The sequence below is a fragment of the Dermacentor variabilis genome, unplaced genomic scaffold, assembly GCF_050947875.1.
Source record: "Dermacentor variabilis isolate Ectoservices unplaced genomic scaffold, ASM5094787v1 scaffold_14, whole genome shotgun sequence".
Classification (NCBI taxonomy): Eukaryota; Metazoa; Arthropoda; class Arachnida; order Ixodida; family Ixodidae; genus Dermacentor; species Dermacentor variabilis.
Genome location: NW_027460302.1, coordinates 5,216,347 through 5,231,886, shown reverse-complemented (window position 1 = coordinate 5,231,886; position 15,540 = coordinate 5,216,347). Strand labels below are relative to the sequence as shown.

Genomic DNA, 15,540 nt, shown 5'->3' with positions numbered 1-15,540 from the left:
ATTCTCACGCGTTTTAATGGACCTTACACGGCCATCGTGACTGGCGACGAGGAAGCTGCAGGGCGTTCTTTATCTCATCGGCAGCGCTCGGCCAGCAGCATGCATTTTCGACGTCATCCGACGAGAGCCTACCTTGTTCACCGAACGCACGCTTGCGAGCAACACGATACCACTGCGTGAACGCTCCCTCACGTGGATTTTTTCATATTGCTGCGGAACAGCCTTCCGTCAGCTTCCCTGTAAATAAATTGTATATTATATTAGGCTCCAGCTATACGTAACAATATTTCGCGGGCTTTCTTTGGAAACCGAAAAAAAGGTCTACTGAGACGTATCGTAAAGGAAACAACCCGATCGGCGGTCTCTGAAGGCGCTCTACAAATCTGCGTATCATACTTGGGGTCCTCAAAGAATAGATAAAAGGTTGGGTAATTAAACTTGGTTAATTAGTGAGCTAGGGGAAAACAAAAAAAAAATGTTCGAGTTACTATAAGTTATCGCGAATAGTATGCGTTCGGTTCAATTCGCTCCCGACGCGTCTTTTTTTTTTTTTGTAAGTTACTGTTTCAAGTTAAGTGGGGACACTGTATATATATATATATATACATATATATATATATACAGTAAAGTAGACGCGCGTATGAAGCGGTTTATTGACGTTTTGGCCAGGGTCCGGCTTTCATCAGACTCTGATGAAGGCCGGACCGAAACGTCAATAAACCGCTTCATACGCGCGTCTACTTCACTGTGAATGTTTACCCGGACCCAGAACTGCTTTTGTTGTGGTATATATATATATATATATATATATATATATATATATATATATATATATACATATACATATATGTGTGTGTGTGTGTGTGTGTGTGTGTGTGTGTGTGTGTGTGTGTGTGTGTGTGTGTGTGTGTGTGTGTGTGTGTGTGTGTGTGCTAATTTTACTTACATGAACACGGCTCACACAAACTTGCAATCCTATCTTTAGCCATGTTCCTCGGACGTTGCCGTCACCAGACGCGAGCATAAAAGACGAGGACTGGGCAAGAATACAGCAGATTCGTCTGGTGCTTCTTTGTGTTTTATAGCTGCCTTTTTATTATTGCAATAAAAACAATCACGGTGTGTTATTAAAATTAAAGTGCTGGACGATACACGTTAATGCTTTAAAGAGGTAGCGACATAATATTTCAGACTATTCATTTCATTACGTTAAATGAGTCCCACAACTCTAAACTCTAGAAAAAATTTCGACAAGCCTCAGATCATAATCAAATCGAAAAAACCCTGTCTGGTCAGGAAGTAGGTATATTAATGAAAAATAAGGGTCATTGACCAAGCCAGAAATGAAAAGCTTTACATTTCGAAACGTATGTAGGTTCCATGTTTACAATGCATCAAACACAGTGCCGTTGTTCATTTAAGTACGTAGTATACGACCTAATGAATGCGGATAAACTTGAAGCATGTTTCCGTCCCTCCTTTATCTGGCGTCGGCTGTATGCCCAGGAATTCGTGCAGCAGTCTGGCTGTCGCGTTTCTTTCTTTAGCAATGATTGCAGCGTTTTCCCGAGCGATGAAGGGGTGACTCTTGTGTACTATATGCCCCGCAAGTGCGTTGAATGCCTGGTGATCATTTTGCAGATGGCCTTTGTGCTCGAGTCGTCTAGTGAAGCTTCCCGTCTCAGCAATGTAACAGGAATTACCGCATTCGCGTGGAATGTTGCAGATTACTTCCGGGAACGTTTCTTCTGAGCGATCCTTCACGTCTACAATCTGGTTGCGGAGCTTGTTGAATAGCACATGCTCAACGCGTACTCGCAGGGGCGTAGCCAGGGGGGGGTATGGGGCTCCAGCCCGTCCCCCCCCCCCGAACTTTTTCCATGCCCTCATTCACCGCCTACCAAAACAACCGGAATAGAGTAGTGGCTATTCCGTATATTCATTTAGTGTCGCACAGGCTTAAAAGAGTTGCAAGTAGATATGATGTTAATGTTGCTTTCACTGCGCTCAATAAGCTAGGTAAGATATGCGCTGCCGTACAGAGAAAAAAGGAGCAGGTAAAAGGCAAAAAACGAACAGATATTTGTCCAGTGAAGCACAATAAGAACAACAGTTTTACTGACTGTCGTATGGGTGTGGTTTATGAAAATCCCCTTACCTGTGGCCAGTTCTACGTAGGGCAAACGGGCCGGTGTATCAATCAGTGTCTAATGGAACATAAAAGGTCGTTAACCGGTGGATCACCTTCTAATCTTTCGCTACATTGCCGAGATCGTAACTGTACGCCAGAGTTAGATGAATGCGCGATATTGTACAGGCATAAGAATGAAGATACGCGTCTTATGGCAGAGGCATGGCATATCTATAATGGTGGAGGTGCGTGCGTGAGTCAGCCTTCGATTATTACATAAGGAAGAGATTAAGTGCCTTAACAGTTATCTCTAACGTAGACCGGCACGTGTACCCGACTTACACGTGGTGTTACCATTCCTGAGCATGCGCAGATGAGTTTTGTGTCTTCTTTTTTCGCCTCCGTGCTCCCTTCAGTTGATAGCCGGCGTTCGTGTTGTCCACTTCTCTACTCTTGTGTCCTGTCTGCACGCCTCACTTCTTTTTTGCATAATGTCGTACTCTTGTAGGCGCAATGCCCAACGGGCGAGCCGACCAGTTGGATCATTTAGTGAAGATAACCAGCAGAGAGCATGATGGTCGGTCACGATGTCAAATGGACGCCCGTATACATAAGGACTAAATTTTACGATAGCCCAAATGATGGCCAGACATTCCTTCTCATAAACGAGTAGTTCGCCTCGGCTTTGGTAAAGGTGCGGCTGGCATACGCGACGACGTACTCTTCGAAGTCATCCTTGCGTTGTGCAAGAACAGCGTTGAGCCCTACACCACTAGCGTCCGTATGGGTCTCAGTCAGAGCAGAGGGATCGAATTGTCGCAGTACTGGAGGAGAGGTGAGAACGCGTCGCAGTTCTTGGAATGCGTCGTCGCACGCCGGGCACCAGGCTGATAGGTCAGAACGGCCGGTGAGACCCTGTGTCAAGGGGACGATGACAGAGGCAAAGTTACGGATGAAGCGTTGGAAATATGAGCACAGGCTGATGAAGCGGCGAAGCTCTTTCATGGTGGCTGGTTTAGGGAACTCGGATACGATGCTAAGTTTCGTGTGGTCCGGGAGGATACCGTATTTTGAAACTACAGGGCCTAGAATAGTAAGCGTGCTAGCGCCGAAGTGGCATTTCTTCAAATTTAGTTGTAGTCCTGCAGTGGAGAGGCACGCAAGGACTTGCTCGAGGCGGCGGAGGTGCGACGCGAAGTCGGTGGAAAAGAACCACAATGTAATCTAAATAGCAGACGCACGTTTTCTACTTCAGCCCTCGAAGAATGGTGTCCATGATTCGCTCGAAAGTGGCAGGCGCGTTGCAGAGGCCGAACGGCATGAGGGTAAATTCATATAACCTATCAGGAGTTACAAGGCTGTCTTTTTGCGATCGGCCTCTGCCATTGGCACTTGCCAGCACCCGCAGCGTAGATCCAGCGAGGAAAAGAATTCCGCTCCCTGCAGACTGTCCAAGGCATCGTCGATGCACGGCAGAGGATAGGCATCATTGCGCGTTATTCGGTTAAGGCGGCGATAGTCGACGTAGAACCGAAGGCAGCCGTTTTTTTTTTGTTTTAACGAGGACAACCGGAGATGCCCAGGGACTGTCAGAGGGCTGGATGATGCCATGGTCCAGCATGTCGTCAACGTGCTGGTCGATGATACGGCGTTCAGCGGCCGAAACACGATATGGACGCTGGCGCAATGGTGTTTGTTGACCGGTGTAGATGCGGTGAACGACTGCGGACGCTCGGCCCAAGGATGGGTGGACAATGTCAAATGAGGCACGAAAACGTTGGAGGAGCTTGATGATTTACGTGTGCTGCGCAGGTGTGAGTTCTGCGTCGACGGCACGAGCGAAGACGTCTACAGGGGCATCGTTCGCGGGGGAGGAGTGACGGCACAAATCGGAAGTGATGCCATATCATCAAACATGGTGGCCGGGAGAACGCAACCTAAAGGTTCAGAGGTACCCGGGCACTCGCTGCGGAGTAGGGATGACGAGCAGGTGGACGCATTGCACACGTAAAGGGCAGCAGAACTGTCGCAATGAGTGACGACAGCAAACGGAAGCAGATATTCCGGCGGCGCCCACAAGTGCCCGACGGCGTAAACAGAACAGGTGAGTTCGCAGCAGAGTTACATGACACAGGAGCCAGAGCGGCGGAGAAAGGTACGATATCGATGTCAGAGGCTGCAACAACTTTAGGAGAATAATGGTCGTCAGGGTCAAAGCACGGCACTGATAATGTAAGTTCGGCACGAGCGCAGTCGATAAGAGCTGGATTGACAGCTAGGAAATTCCATCGAAGAATAACATCGTGCGACGAACGAGGTAGGACGACAAATTCGATAACATACATAAAGCATTAAATGACGACCTGGGCTGTGCACGACGCGAAGGCTGAATGCGATGCGAGGTTGCCGTACGCAGAGGAAAGGTAAGGAGTATAGTCACTTTGTTCAAATTGCGGCAGAACTTCTCGCTATTAATAGAAACGGCTGCACCGGTGTCGATAAACGTGTGTACGGTGACACCGTCTACGGACAGTTCAATTTCGTTCGCCGGTGCAGGATGACGCCTTGAAATGTTCGACGTAAACGCAGTTCTTACCTCTGGAACTGCGACTGTTAGTTTTCCTCTCGGGCTGGGCTGAGTCGGCGAACCATCGGCGAAATGGATCGGCGGCGTGGGGAAGGCGACCGGCGTGAATCGAAGGGAGGCGACTGTAAGACGAGTCCTGAGGAAGGTTAGATGGGTCCTGACGTGGAAGTCGAACAGGCCTGTAGCTGTACAGGCCTGTACTGTCAGGTAAATGGGGGCTGCAACGGCGGCCGAATCGTGCTACGTGGCCCGGAAAATGGCAGGAATAGCAGACTGGCCGGTTATCAGGTGAACGCCACGAGTTGACGACAGGGGCTCGAGCGGCCGAGTTAGGGACGACAATCGGACGCGAAGGTGGCGGCGGCACATGGAATGTGCCGGTGGCGCAGTAGGCATCAGGAGCTGGAGAAGATGGCAGCGCCGGGGCAACTTGCGTCTGAATGACGTGACGAAGCGAAGGAGCCAAGGTTGTCGGCGGCTCGGGTGTGCTATTCGCCAGAGAGAGTTGGCGTGCGACCCCCTGACGGATGAACTGCTTTATCTCCGGCGTGAAAGCGGAGCTGTCGGCAGCGTCGCGGCCGAAAATCAATGGAGATAAATCCGCGGTGTCCTGCTGAGGAGCGCGTGTTGATGCACGCTGCTTGCGCAGCTCGTCGTTGCTGACAAAGCTGTATGACCTCGGCAATCGTCCGGGGACTCTTTGCGACGAGCATCTGGAAGGCATGGCCATCGATGCCTTTCATGACGTGCTTGATCTTGTCAGCTTTGTCCATAGATGAGTTGACACGCTTGCAGAACGAGAGCACGTCTTCAATATAGCTAGTGAAGGTCTCGTCCTGGCGTTGAGCTCGACCACGCAAGCTCTGCTCTGCGCGAAGCCGGCGAACGGCGGCACGGCCAATGACCTCAGCCAAATTTGTGGTGAACGTTGACCAGGTGGTAAAATCGGCTTCATGATTGCGGAACCATAGGTTTGCCACATCTGTCAAGTAAAAGATGACATTTGAGAGCTTGGCGCGGTCGTCCCACTTATTATAGGCGCTTACGCGGTCATATTCGGAGAGCCAGTCTTCCATGCCGTGGTCGTCTGTGCCGCTAAATATAGCCGGATCGCGCTGCCGGATGACGCCAGAGCAGACGATGGCCGGGGGCATGAGAGCAGCTGCCTGGGACGGTCCTGGTTGCGCATTTACATTCGCTCGCCTGTGCAGCCGGTCGACTGCAGCGCCGCCCCCGCCGCACCAACGGGAACTATATATCTAGGTAACTTTTCGCCCTAGGGGAGCCTAGGTCCCTAGGTGTCGTGTAAAAAACGCGCCTAGCTCCTGAAACGCCCTAGTCCCCATGCGCGCGCGTGCGGGGCCCATAGAAATATACCATAGCGCAGGGTAGTATTGTTTGTGCCAACTCGCCGGAGCAGCAGGGTAGGCGGTTCATTGCGCGTGCAGGCAAGCAGCACGACCACGAACGAAGCGATACAAGGTGGAACAGCGCGTTTTACGGCAATTGAAGTTGCGTGTGTGTGTGACGCACTTGGTGTGTGCAAAGAGCAATTTAGTTCCGTGTGTGACGAATGTGTATGCGCAAATAGCACGACCACTAATGAAGGTGGAAGATCGCGTTTTGGCGTTTGGTGTGCGCAAACAGCAATCGAGTTGCGAGCTTGACGCGTTCGTTCACGCAAACAGCACGACCACGAACGAAGCGATGCAAGGTGGAACAGTGCGTTTTGCGCAATCTAGTTGTGTGTGTGTGTGTGTGTGGCGCGTTTGTGGTGTGCAAAGAGCACGACGACGATCGTCTTCTAACTGCGCCAGAGCAAACCGATTGTTGGATTCTACATAGGCATTGAACGGGTGTTAAAACTAAAGAAACACGGGATTGCGACGCGACCAGCCGCGATGTATAGCACTGTAAGTACGTAAGTTTACAGCACCAACTTTTAATTCGGAGTGAATAAGGGACACACCAAGAGTGATTTGTATGTGGAGGTTAACTCATGCCTGCATTAATTAGCGGCGGTATAGAAAAAAAGGGGGGGGGAGCGGAGGGCGGCAGGGATTGCTGAGACAGGTGCTCGAAAGAGTTTCCACGCATGTTTTGTCGGTGTACTCGATGAACTAAATGCCGCTTTAAAGAAATTGTGACGAAATGTTGGCATGTGCGTAGTGGCACAGTTTAAAATGTGTCGGAGAGTAAATCCGAAAAGAACCGAAGTGTACCATGTGTAAAAAATGTGTGAAAACTACAGCTGCAAGCTGGCGTCAATTGAATGATTAGAGATTCTAGCAGCCGCCTTGATGACATGTTCTTTTCTTTGGCAACAACAGTGGCATCGTCCCAGTCAATCTTGTATCTATGTTCCTGCGCATGCTCGGCAAATAATAGTCGTGTGACTATTATTTCTTAGATCACGTTTTTTTTTCGTTTCCATGCCTGACCAGCCGAACTTTCATCGAACTCTCGATTATGTAGCCAGAGGCAGTGGCACTGGTTGTGTCCTGTTTGAGATTAATGGTCCTTTTGTCTGTGTCTATCCACTATCACCTGGCTTATCTCCTGGCTGCTGAAGTGTGCCTGCATTTTCCAGGTCAACTTCGCGGACATTGATGTCTGTATAAAAATTGGGTAGATCTTGTATGCCATGCTCAACATCAGAGTAAGTTTTCTGTGTCTGCCAGCATTTTTGCTCATGCACTTTCATTTTCCTCCGGTCCGGGAGTTGTGTAAAGAAGCTGTCTGCAGTAGCTGGAAGTGTAGCCCTAAGCCTTCGGCTCGTAAGCATTTACACTAGCGAGGAGCTATGTTTCAGAAGGCTCAGTCTATAATCGTGTGTCTTGTAGGCATCACCTGACGTCTCAAGGGAATTCTTGGATAAGTTTACGGTGGCTTTTGTGAGATCATTGCGCTGTTGGTAGCGTGGATTGCACGCCATTTGTTGGAATTCTTATGAATTCTGCGAACAGCAAACTGCGCCCCTTTGCAAGCTACAGTTTGTTGCGGTTCAGGACCACTACACTATTGCACGCCTTGTGAAAACAAAAAGGCATTGAGTCGCAACCACAGGTCCTGTCAAACTAGCCAGTACTAGCTCTGGATACCCTTACTAGTATTTTGTGACGATGAGCCACCACACCCCTCCAATAGAAGATATGTCCATAGTGAACTTCTGTAGCAGCTTTTCTCCGAATCCAAGTTGCAGGAGTGTCACCCTTCCCTTAGCCCTGTGGTGCAACCATGTACGACATGACCTGAAGACATTTGCTGTTTGTATCTATTTATGATGCAGTACTTTGTCGTCTTGCTAGGCATTTATTGATTCCAAAGTGGCCTTCAAGTGAGAAGTGCTGGGTGGGTAAGCTCCTGTAGCTTCTTGGCCGCGATGGTTTTGCTGCCATCAACATGTCTTGGACTACATAGTCCTTGTAAAGCCAGAATTCTTTCAGACTTTGCAACACCTTTTCCAGCTCTTCCGAGTGAAAATGCAAAGTTGGCCGCAACATTAATCTAGCACTTGTTCTTTCTTCAGTTCTTGTAAAGAAGGTGGGAGAGGAAGCATGCATAGCCTTCAATCTTGGTAGGCCCTTGTGGTGCCTGTTATTCTCCTTCACATGAGAACTTCACAGTGTATCAGCTACGGGAAAGTCTTTGCCTAAGATGTACATTATGCCTCATAATGCATGAATCATGTGCACATTTTATGAATTGGGAAACAGATTGTTGCCCCATATATAGAAATTACCTCGAGCTTGCAAGAAAGAAAGCACTTCTTTCTATATCTGGGCATGGCCAGGCATTCTGTCTCTGCAAAATATCTTGAGGCGTATCTAGTAACATGTTGCCCATCGTCTTGCTTTTGGCTGAGTATTGCAACTGAACCACAGCACAAAGCATCAGCTGCAATTAGCAGCTGGTCTCTCATTTTGAGGAGCACCAGCCAAGCACTGGATCTGAAGAAAGTATTTGTTTACATTTTGAGAATTCTGGAACCTGTGTTGGTTCCAGATAAACCATGCTTTGAAAACAGCATGCTGGGCAATGGGTGTAGTGTTTGTCATGTTAGGAGCGAATAAACCTAGATAGGTGGTCATGCCCATTAGCAGCAGTAGTTCTGGAGGATGGTCTTGGCATGTCTGTGACAGCTTTGAGCTTGTTTTCGTTCTTGATGTGCCCCATGTAGGATATTATTGTGATGCCAAACTTACATTTCTCTTTGTGGATGGTAGCTCTTGCACAGTGGGTGCCCTCAATGTACTGCGGAGTTCGTTGTGTAGCTGTTTAGTTGAGCACCAACTGATAACCTCGACCATATGACAAGCAACACATATAACTTCAGGATGAATATCATTCATATACCATTGTGTTTGATCTGGGGCACGCCAGATACCAAATCGCATGAGCAGTTGAAGCAAAACCAACTGAGCGGTGCTGTAAAGGTGGTCAAGAACTTTCCGTCATTTCTCAGGGATTTGCCAAAACCCTGAATTTGGGCATCAATTTTTCATACACCAAGCTGTGGCACGTAATATCTGAAGGGTATGCTTTCTGCAGGAATTGGATATGATGCTTATAGGACTTGCTCGTTCAGTTTTTGTTTAATCCATAAAAGTGTGGAGTGCTCCTGATGGCTTCGTCATCACTACCATAAGCGTGCACCAAGGAGTTGGCTCAGTCATAGATGTCGTAAAACCAATCCTAAACCTGGAGAAGTTTGGCTTTCGTCTTCGATAAAAGTAGCCATACAAATCAGTGAAATATTAGTGCACAGGGCTCAGGCTCCAGTTTCAACATTGTAATGCAAGCTACGCAAAGTATTTGAGGATGCGGCTTTGAGTCTCCACAACCATAAAAATTCTCAATGTGTCTAAGCGCTCGACTTCAGCTTCACAATCACCTCTGTGACCTATTTAGCAAACTTATTTGGAAATGGCAGCATTCTTCTTGACGGACTTCATGTTGTGCTAGTCGCCTTACACACTAACCACAGTAACTTGGAGGTCACCACCTTCTTGAAATGTCACGAACCACATTGTTTTCGGGGTGAGACAAGAAATGGTGTCTAATTATCATCTGTGACAAAAAGAAATAACTGATGCCCGTGGCAAGGTGCCATTCAAGTGGTTGAGTTCTCCAGGAGGTAGGGGGTGATACGAGTGAGAACCCTCAAAAGCCAATTATGGCCTTAGCCAAGCAGCCCCAGGCGACATAGTAAAGCTTTTTGGGCACGATGTCATTAGGCACCACTCTATATAATTTATTTGCTTCCACAACACCTGCATGGCTCAAGAGTGTCCGGTGGTAAATTTCTGAAGCTACATCAACCTCGATGTAGCATCCCTAGTTCCAAATACTTCAATCTGCATGCCATATGTATGGCGGGGGTTACTGGGAAGGAGACTAACGAACAGCTAGACAGAGATAAAAACCTCCTAAAGGCTGTTATTGTGGAAGCACTTCCCAACATCAACACAGGCTATATGATACAAGAATGTTGCTGCTATCAAAGATGAATTCAGTCAGTAATTGACGATGAAGATGGTTTTACTCAATAGCCTTATAAAAATGGCAAAAGAAAGCTAATAAGTTTGGAACTCATGTTTCGAATCTTGTCTGAAAAAAAATAATTTGTATGTTTCAGATATATCACGCAGCCGGTAATTCTGTTCTACTTCTTCATGACTTTCAGGTATGGTAGAGAAGTCTTTCTCATCATCGGGCCAAAAAATGTAGTTGAGCAAAAGGAGTAGACCTAGGTGGCTGACAGGATGGTTCTTCTTTAAGTGCTGTGCGTAGAAGAAAAAAGCATGCAAACATCTTCAACACTGTAATGGGCATTAACTACCAGGAATGAAACATGAAAAACCCTAAGGAAAACATTTAAGTTTGGTGGTATGTAGAAAATACACAGAGACTAAAGACAGTGAAGGAAAACGAAAAAATGTTTGTGTAAGCTTCTTCAGCAGTGCGTTTGTTGCCTGTAGACAACACCAGGCAGAACTCGGAAAGCGACCTTCACCCCAAGTCGACGTCAATTATGCGTGCAATTTGTTTATATTGGCACAAAGATGTGGGGCTCCCGCACCGCAGAACGGCACGCGCAAAGGTCGGCGCCACGAAAGACGGTGAAGTGCGTTAGCTGAACGCTCTTGTTCTGGCCCGCCATTAAAGAGAAGCGTATATTTTGCAAGACTCCTGTAGTGTCTGCTCCCGGCGCGGCAGTTATCTCTATTCCAGATACGAAGACTGGACTCGAGTAAAACTGAAAGGAACGTTTATTCCACACCGTGTCGAGCGCCGCGCTTCCCGTGGCCCTCTCCCACTCAGCCCAGTTGTCGCACCAGGATTCTTCTGTTATGCGCATAGGGGGCGCTGCTTGTGGGTTGGCTTTTCTTGACGATGCTACATCCCCCCAGACTTTTATTCAGCCTGCACTTGGCCGAAGATGAAATCTGAAAAAAACCTTCGGCTGGGTATTGCGGGCTTGACGGTCCGGGTTTCGCCGTGCATTCGGTTGGGATGCTTTGTTGTTTCCAAGTGAAAAAAATCTAAACCCTGTGTTGTCACTCTGGGTTACACCTGTTGGAGTGATGCAGTCGTCCCAGTCTTCGAGAGCTGGACTATGCTGCTGACCTACTTTCATACGTTTGAAGAACGACGCATTTCTTAAAACCCTCCTGCCGTCTCGCTCGGCAGTTACAGCTGTCCCTTGAATTCTTGTCACCCTGTAGGGAACAGGCTCGTAGGCCGTCTCATGGGAGAGAGGCGAGTGTCGCTTAAGGAGTACCGCGTCTCCCATTTGAATTGTGTGTGGCACAGCGTGGTTTCTGTCATCAGCGTAGTCCTTCATTTGTTGCTTCTTCTTTAGATCTGTTTCTGCCAGCTCCGCATGCATGCGCTTCTCTGGAAATTCAGCAAGCTTCGTTTTGATCTTTCGTCCAAACAGCAGTTCAGAAGGCGTGAAACCTGTTGTTGAGTGAGGTGTCGCCCTGTAGTTCAGAAGGAATTCGTTTCGCTCCGCTTGCCAGTCTCTCTGCTCAGCACCAGCACTCTTCACCAGCTTTTTAACGTTTCTCATGAATCTTTCGACCTCTCCATTGGCTTGAGGCCACAGATGAGTGACGCGTTGATGGTGAATTCCACAAGATTTCATGAACTCTGCAAACTCCTTTTCGAAGAGGGGAGGTCCATTGTCTGTCTTTAGTGTCTGTGGCATTCCGTGTACTGTGAACATTTCGCTCAGTTTCTCCGTCACAGATTCTGAACTTAGCGAGGAAATCGCGAGTACTCGTCGACAACCACTAGAACATGCTTGTTGCCAGGTAGGGGGCCAGCAAAGTCTGCTGCCACAGGCTGCCATGGTCCATTTGGAAGTGGTGTCATGATTAGCGGTGATGTCTTGTTTTCAACCACGGTTCTCTGGCATGCTTCACAGTCTTTCATAGCCACCTCTACTGTCTTGTCAATCCCCGGAAACCACACTTTTTCTCTAATCAATTGTTTGGTCTTCACCACTCCTTGGTGACCTCTGTGTGCTAGACGAATGACTTGAGCCTGTGCTTGTTCAGGAATTATGAGTCTCGTCCATCTTAGCACAACGTCGTTTTCGGCAACTGTGAGCTCGTCCTTGATTTGAGCAAATGGTTTCAGCCTGTCCCTTTTCCACATGTCGTCACAAGTCTTTGGGTTGTTCGTTCACAGAGCCTTGATCAAAAGCTGCATCTGAGCATCTTCTGCGTATGTTTTCTCGATTTCTTGCAAAGTCAGTGCCTGTGGAACAGCTGTTTCCACGATGAAGGTGACATACTCTTCTATCGCACTTGCTTCTTCACTGGGGACGACACTGTCGGTAGGGGGTGCATGCCTTGACAGGTAGTCTGCAGGGTTGTTCTTCCCTGCAATGTGCTCAATTTCGAAGGTGTAGTGCTGTAACCTCAGGCTCAGTCGTTCAAGCCTTGCTGAGAGCTTTGTGCTGGGCTTTCGAATGATAGACACCAAAGGCTGGTAGTCTGTCTTCACCGTGAACTTTCCCCCTACGAGGTAGATGTGAAAGTGTTCAATAGCTGCCCCTATGGCCAACATTTCACGGTCGATGTGGGGATATCTTCTCTCCGTTGGTGTCAATGCTCTGCTGAAGTACGCCAGAATGCTGCGGCTTTTGTCGCTTCGATTTTCTTGAGCCAGCACTCCCGCTATACCTTCTGGTCCAGCATCAGTGATGACGTGGGTCTCTTTTATGTCGTCAAAGTATGCTAGGGTGCGCATTCGAGATATTTCTTTCTTCACGTCATCTAGGGCCTTCTGGTGCTCTTCGTTCCAGCAGAATTCTGTGCCGGCATGTGTGAGCTTCCTCAATGGATCCACCATTTGGGCTAAGCGAGGAATGAATCTAGAGCAATAGTTTACCATGCCAAGGAGGCTTCTAACCTCGGTTGGGGTCTTTGGTGCTGTCATTCTGGCTACTGCTTTAACCTTTTCAGGGTCCACACTGACTCCTGCAGATGAGAACACGTGTCCAAAGAATTTCAGCTTGTTGGTGCCTAGGACGCACTTGTTTTCATTCAGAGTCAGCACGGCATCTTCCAGGTGCTTCAACACCAGACGCAGTCTTCGGTCGTGCTCTGTTATGGTGCGTCCAGAGATGAGGATGTCGTCACTGACATTGATGATTCCATCCTCATCTGGCGTCTTGAAAAATCTCTGCGGCGGCATTGACACCAAACAATAGTCTTTTGTATCTCCTCAGACCACAGTGTGTAGAAAACGTTGTTATCACCCTGGATTCTTCAGCAAGCTCGAGCTGATGGTAGTCCTCTTTCAGGTCCAACTTTGAAAAGTAGGCGGCTCCGTTCAGAATGCTCATAACATCTTCTACTGTGGGCATGACGTGTCTTTCTCTAGCAATGGCCACGTTGGCTTCTCGCATGTCGACACACATTCTGACTGCGTTGGGATCATGGCGTTTGGGAACAATGACGATCGGTGACACCCAAGGTGTTGGTCCGGTTGCTTTCTCTATGATGTCTAGCTCCTCCAGGCGTGTGAGCTCGGTCTCTAGCGCTTTTCTCATCTGGGAAGGAATGCGACGGTGTTGTCGTACGACTGGTTGGACGTCTTGTGAGATGTTCAGCTTCACTTGAAAGTTCTTGAGCCGACCGACGTTGCCAAACAGCTTTGGAAACTCTTTCTTTGGTCAACACTACTGTGCTCTGTGACCAGCTGAAGTATTGTGATGAGCTTGAGATCAGAGGCTGTCTTGTAGCTCAGAAGCGATCGATGTGTCCCTTTTACGACGTAAACTGTCGCTTCGACGACTTGGTATAGAGCACGGAACGTTACAGAGAACTTTCCCATGACCGGCATTTCTTGGGTGTTTCCATATGGTACCAGCTTTGTGGTTCTGTGCTCTAGCTGCATCGTCTGTAGGTACTTTTGCCACGTTGTCTCTCCGATGACGTTGACACCTGCTCCAGAATCCACACAAAACTCAAGTGGTGTGTCGTTGATTTTGACTGTTACCACTGGTAATTCTTGCCTGTGACTCTGCACGTGAAAGACGCAATCCTCCACGCTTGTGCCCTGTTGTGTGCTTGCGGGGGTGTCCGTGACCTCAATGGAGTGTATAGTGGGTCTTTGTCTGCAGAACTTGGCGAAGTGGTTTTTCTTTTGACACTTGTGGCATGTAGCTCCCCATGCTGGACAGCTCAATTTCCCTCCTTTGTGAGGCCACGCTCCTCCACAACAGCTGCACTTCTCAGCTTGCTTGTTCTCTGGACGATTGCCCGACAGCTTGTGTTCTGACTGGTTGCTCGAAGGCGCACTGCGCCGCCGCTGTTTCTTCTTTGTGACTTTCTGCACAGGTTTGACGCGCTCGCGGCCTTCCATGCTGGTTGCTTGGAACTCTGCTGTCTCGAGGCTGCGGTCTATTTCCATGATTTTCTCCAGCGTGACATCGCGCTCTCGTAATGCACTGCGGCGCAGCTTAGCTGAATTGGTGCCTTCTATCATTTGCGATACGATCTCTTGTTCTTCGTTCGCAAACTCGCATGTCGCAGCAAACTTTCTGAGTCCGACTTGAAATTGGTCCACTGTTTCTTCGGAGCTTTGTTTTGCTTGACGAAAAACATGCCTCTCGTAGACCGCGTTCTTTCTTGGTGCGAAATGTGCGTTCAGCTTCGCGACTGCCGTTGCATTGTCCGTGCCTCGATCCGGAAGCGTCAGAAAAATGTCGTGCACCGCATCTCCTGCGTAGTGTAGCAGCATAGCACGTTTGCGGGCTGCATTCTGTATGTTTGCTGCTAGTAGAAAGTTGTCAAAACGGGCTTGCCATATCGTCCACGGCTGGGCGAGCGACGTCGGGTCCGTGTTTGGGTCGAATGGCGGGAAGGCGGGCAGCATGACTTCCATCTTGCGTGGCTTTTTTATCTTGATTGGCGTCCGCCGATTTGTTCCTTGGCCTCTTCTGGTGCCGTGTGGGCTTCTTGAAGTTGAATGATCCTCGTCGCCAGTTTGTAGTGTCTGCTCCCGGCGCGGGATTTATCTCTATTCCAGATAAGAAGACTGGATTCTAGTAAAACTCGAAGGAACGTTTATTCCACACCGTGTCGAGCGCCGCGCTTCCCGTGGCCCTCTCCCACTCAGCCCAGTTGTCGCACCAGGATTCTTCTGTAATGCGCATAGGGGGCGCTGCTTGTGGGTTGGCTTTTCTGGATGATGCTACAACTCCGTCTCCAATCTACGTTACATTTCTCTGGTGGAGGTCTGGGCTACATGCTACCACTCCCAGATCGAACACCGTCTACAAGCCCAGTAAGAAGTCCGGTCG

The 15,540-nt window shown here is 48.6% G+C and overlaps 2 protein-coding genes across 4 annotated transcripts in view; both read right to left on the bottom strand.

Moving 5' to 3' along the window:
* LOC142567798 (uncharacterized) overlaps positions 1-15,540 on the bottom strand; it is a 70,520-nt gene that overhangs the window by 35,742 nt on the left and 19,238 nt on the right. The window lies entirely within an intron of this gene.
* LOC142567748 (uncharacterized) lies at positions 13,848-15,122 on the bottom strand. Its single transcript, XM_075677926.1, has one exon. It carries the CDS (start codon positions 15,120-15,122, stop codon positions 13,848-13,850), a length of 1,275 nt encoding a protein of 424 aa, XP_075534041.1.

What these genes read in the sequence shown, in the direction of transcription:
- LOC142567748 (XM_075677926.1), bottom strand. Translation starts at nt 15,122, where the DNA reads ATGGAAGTCATGCTGCCCGCCTTCCCGCCATTCGACCCAAACACGGAC.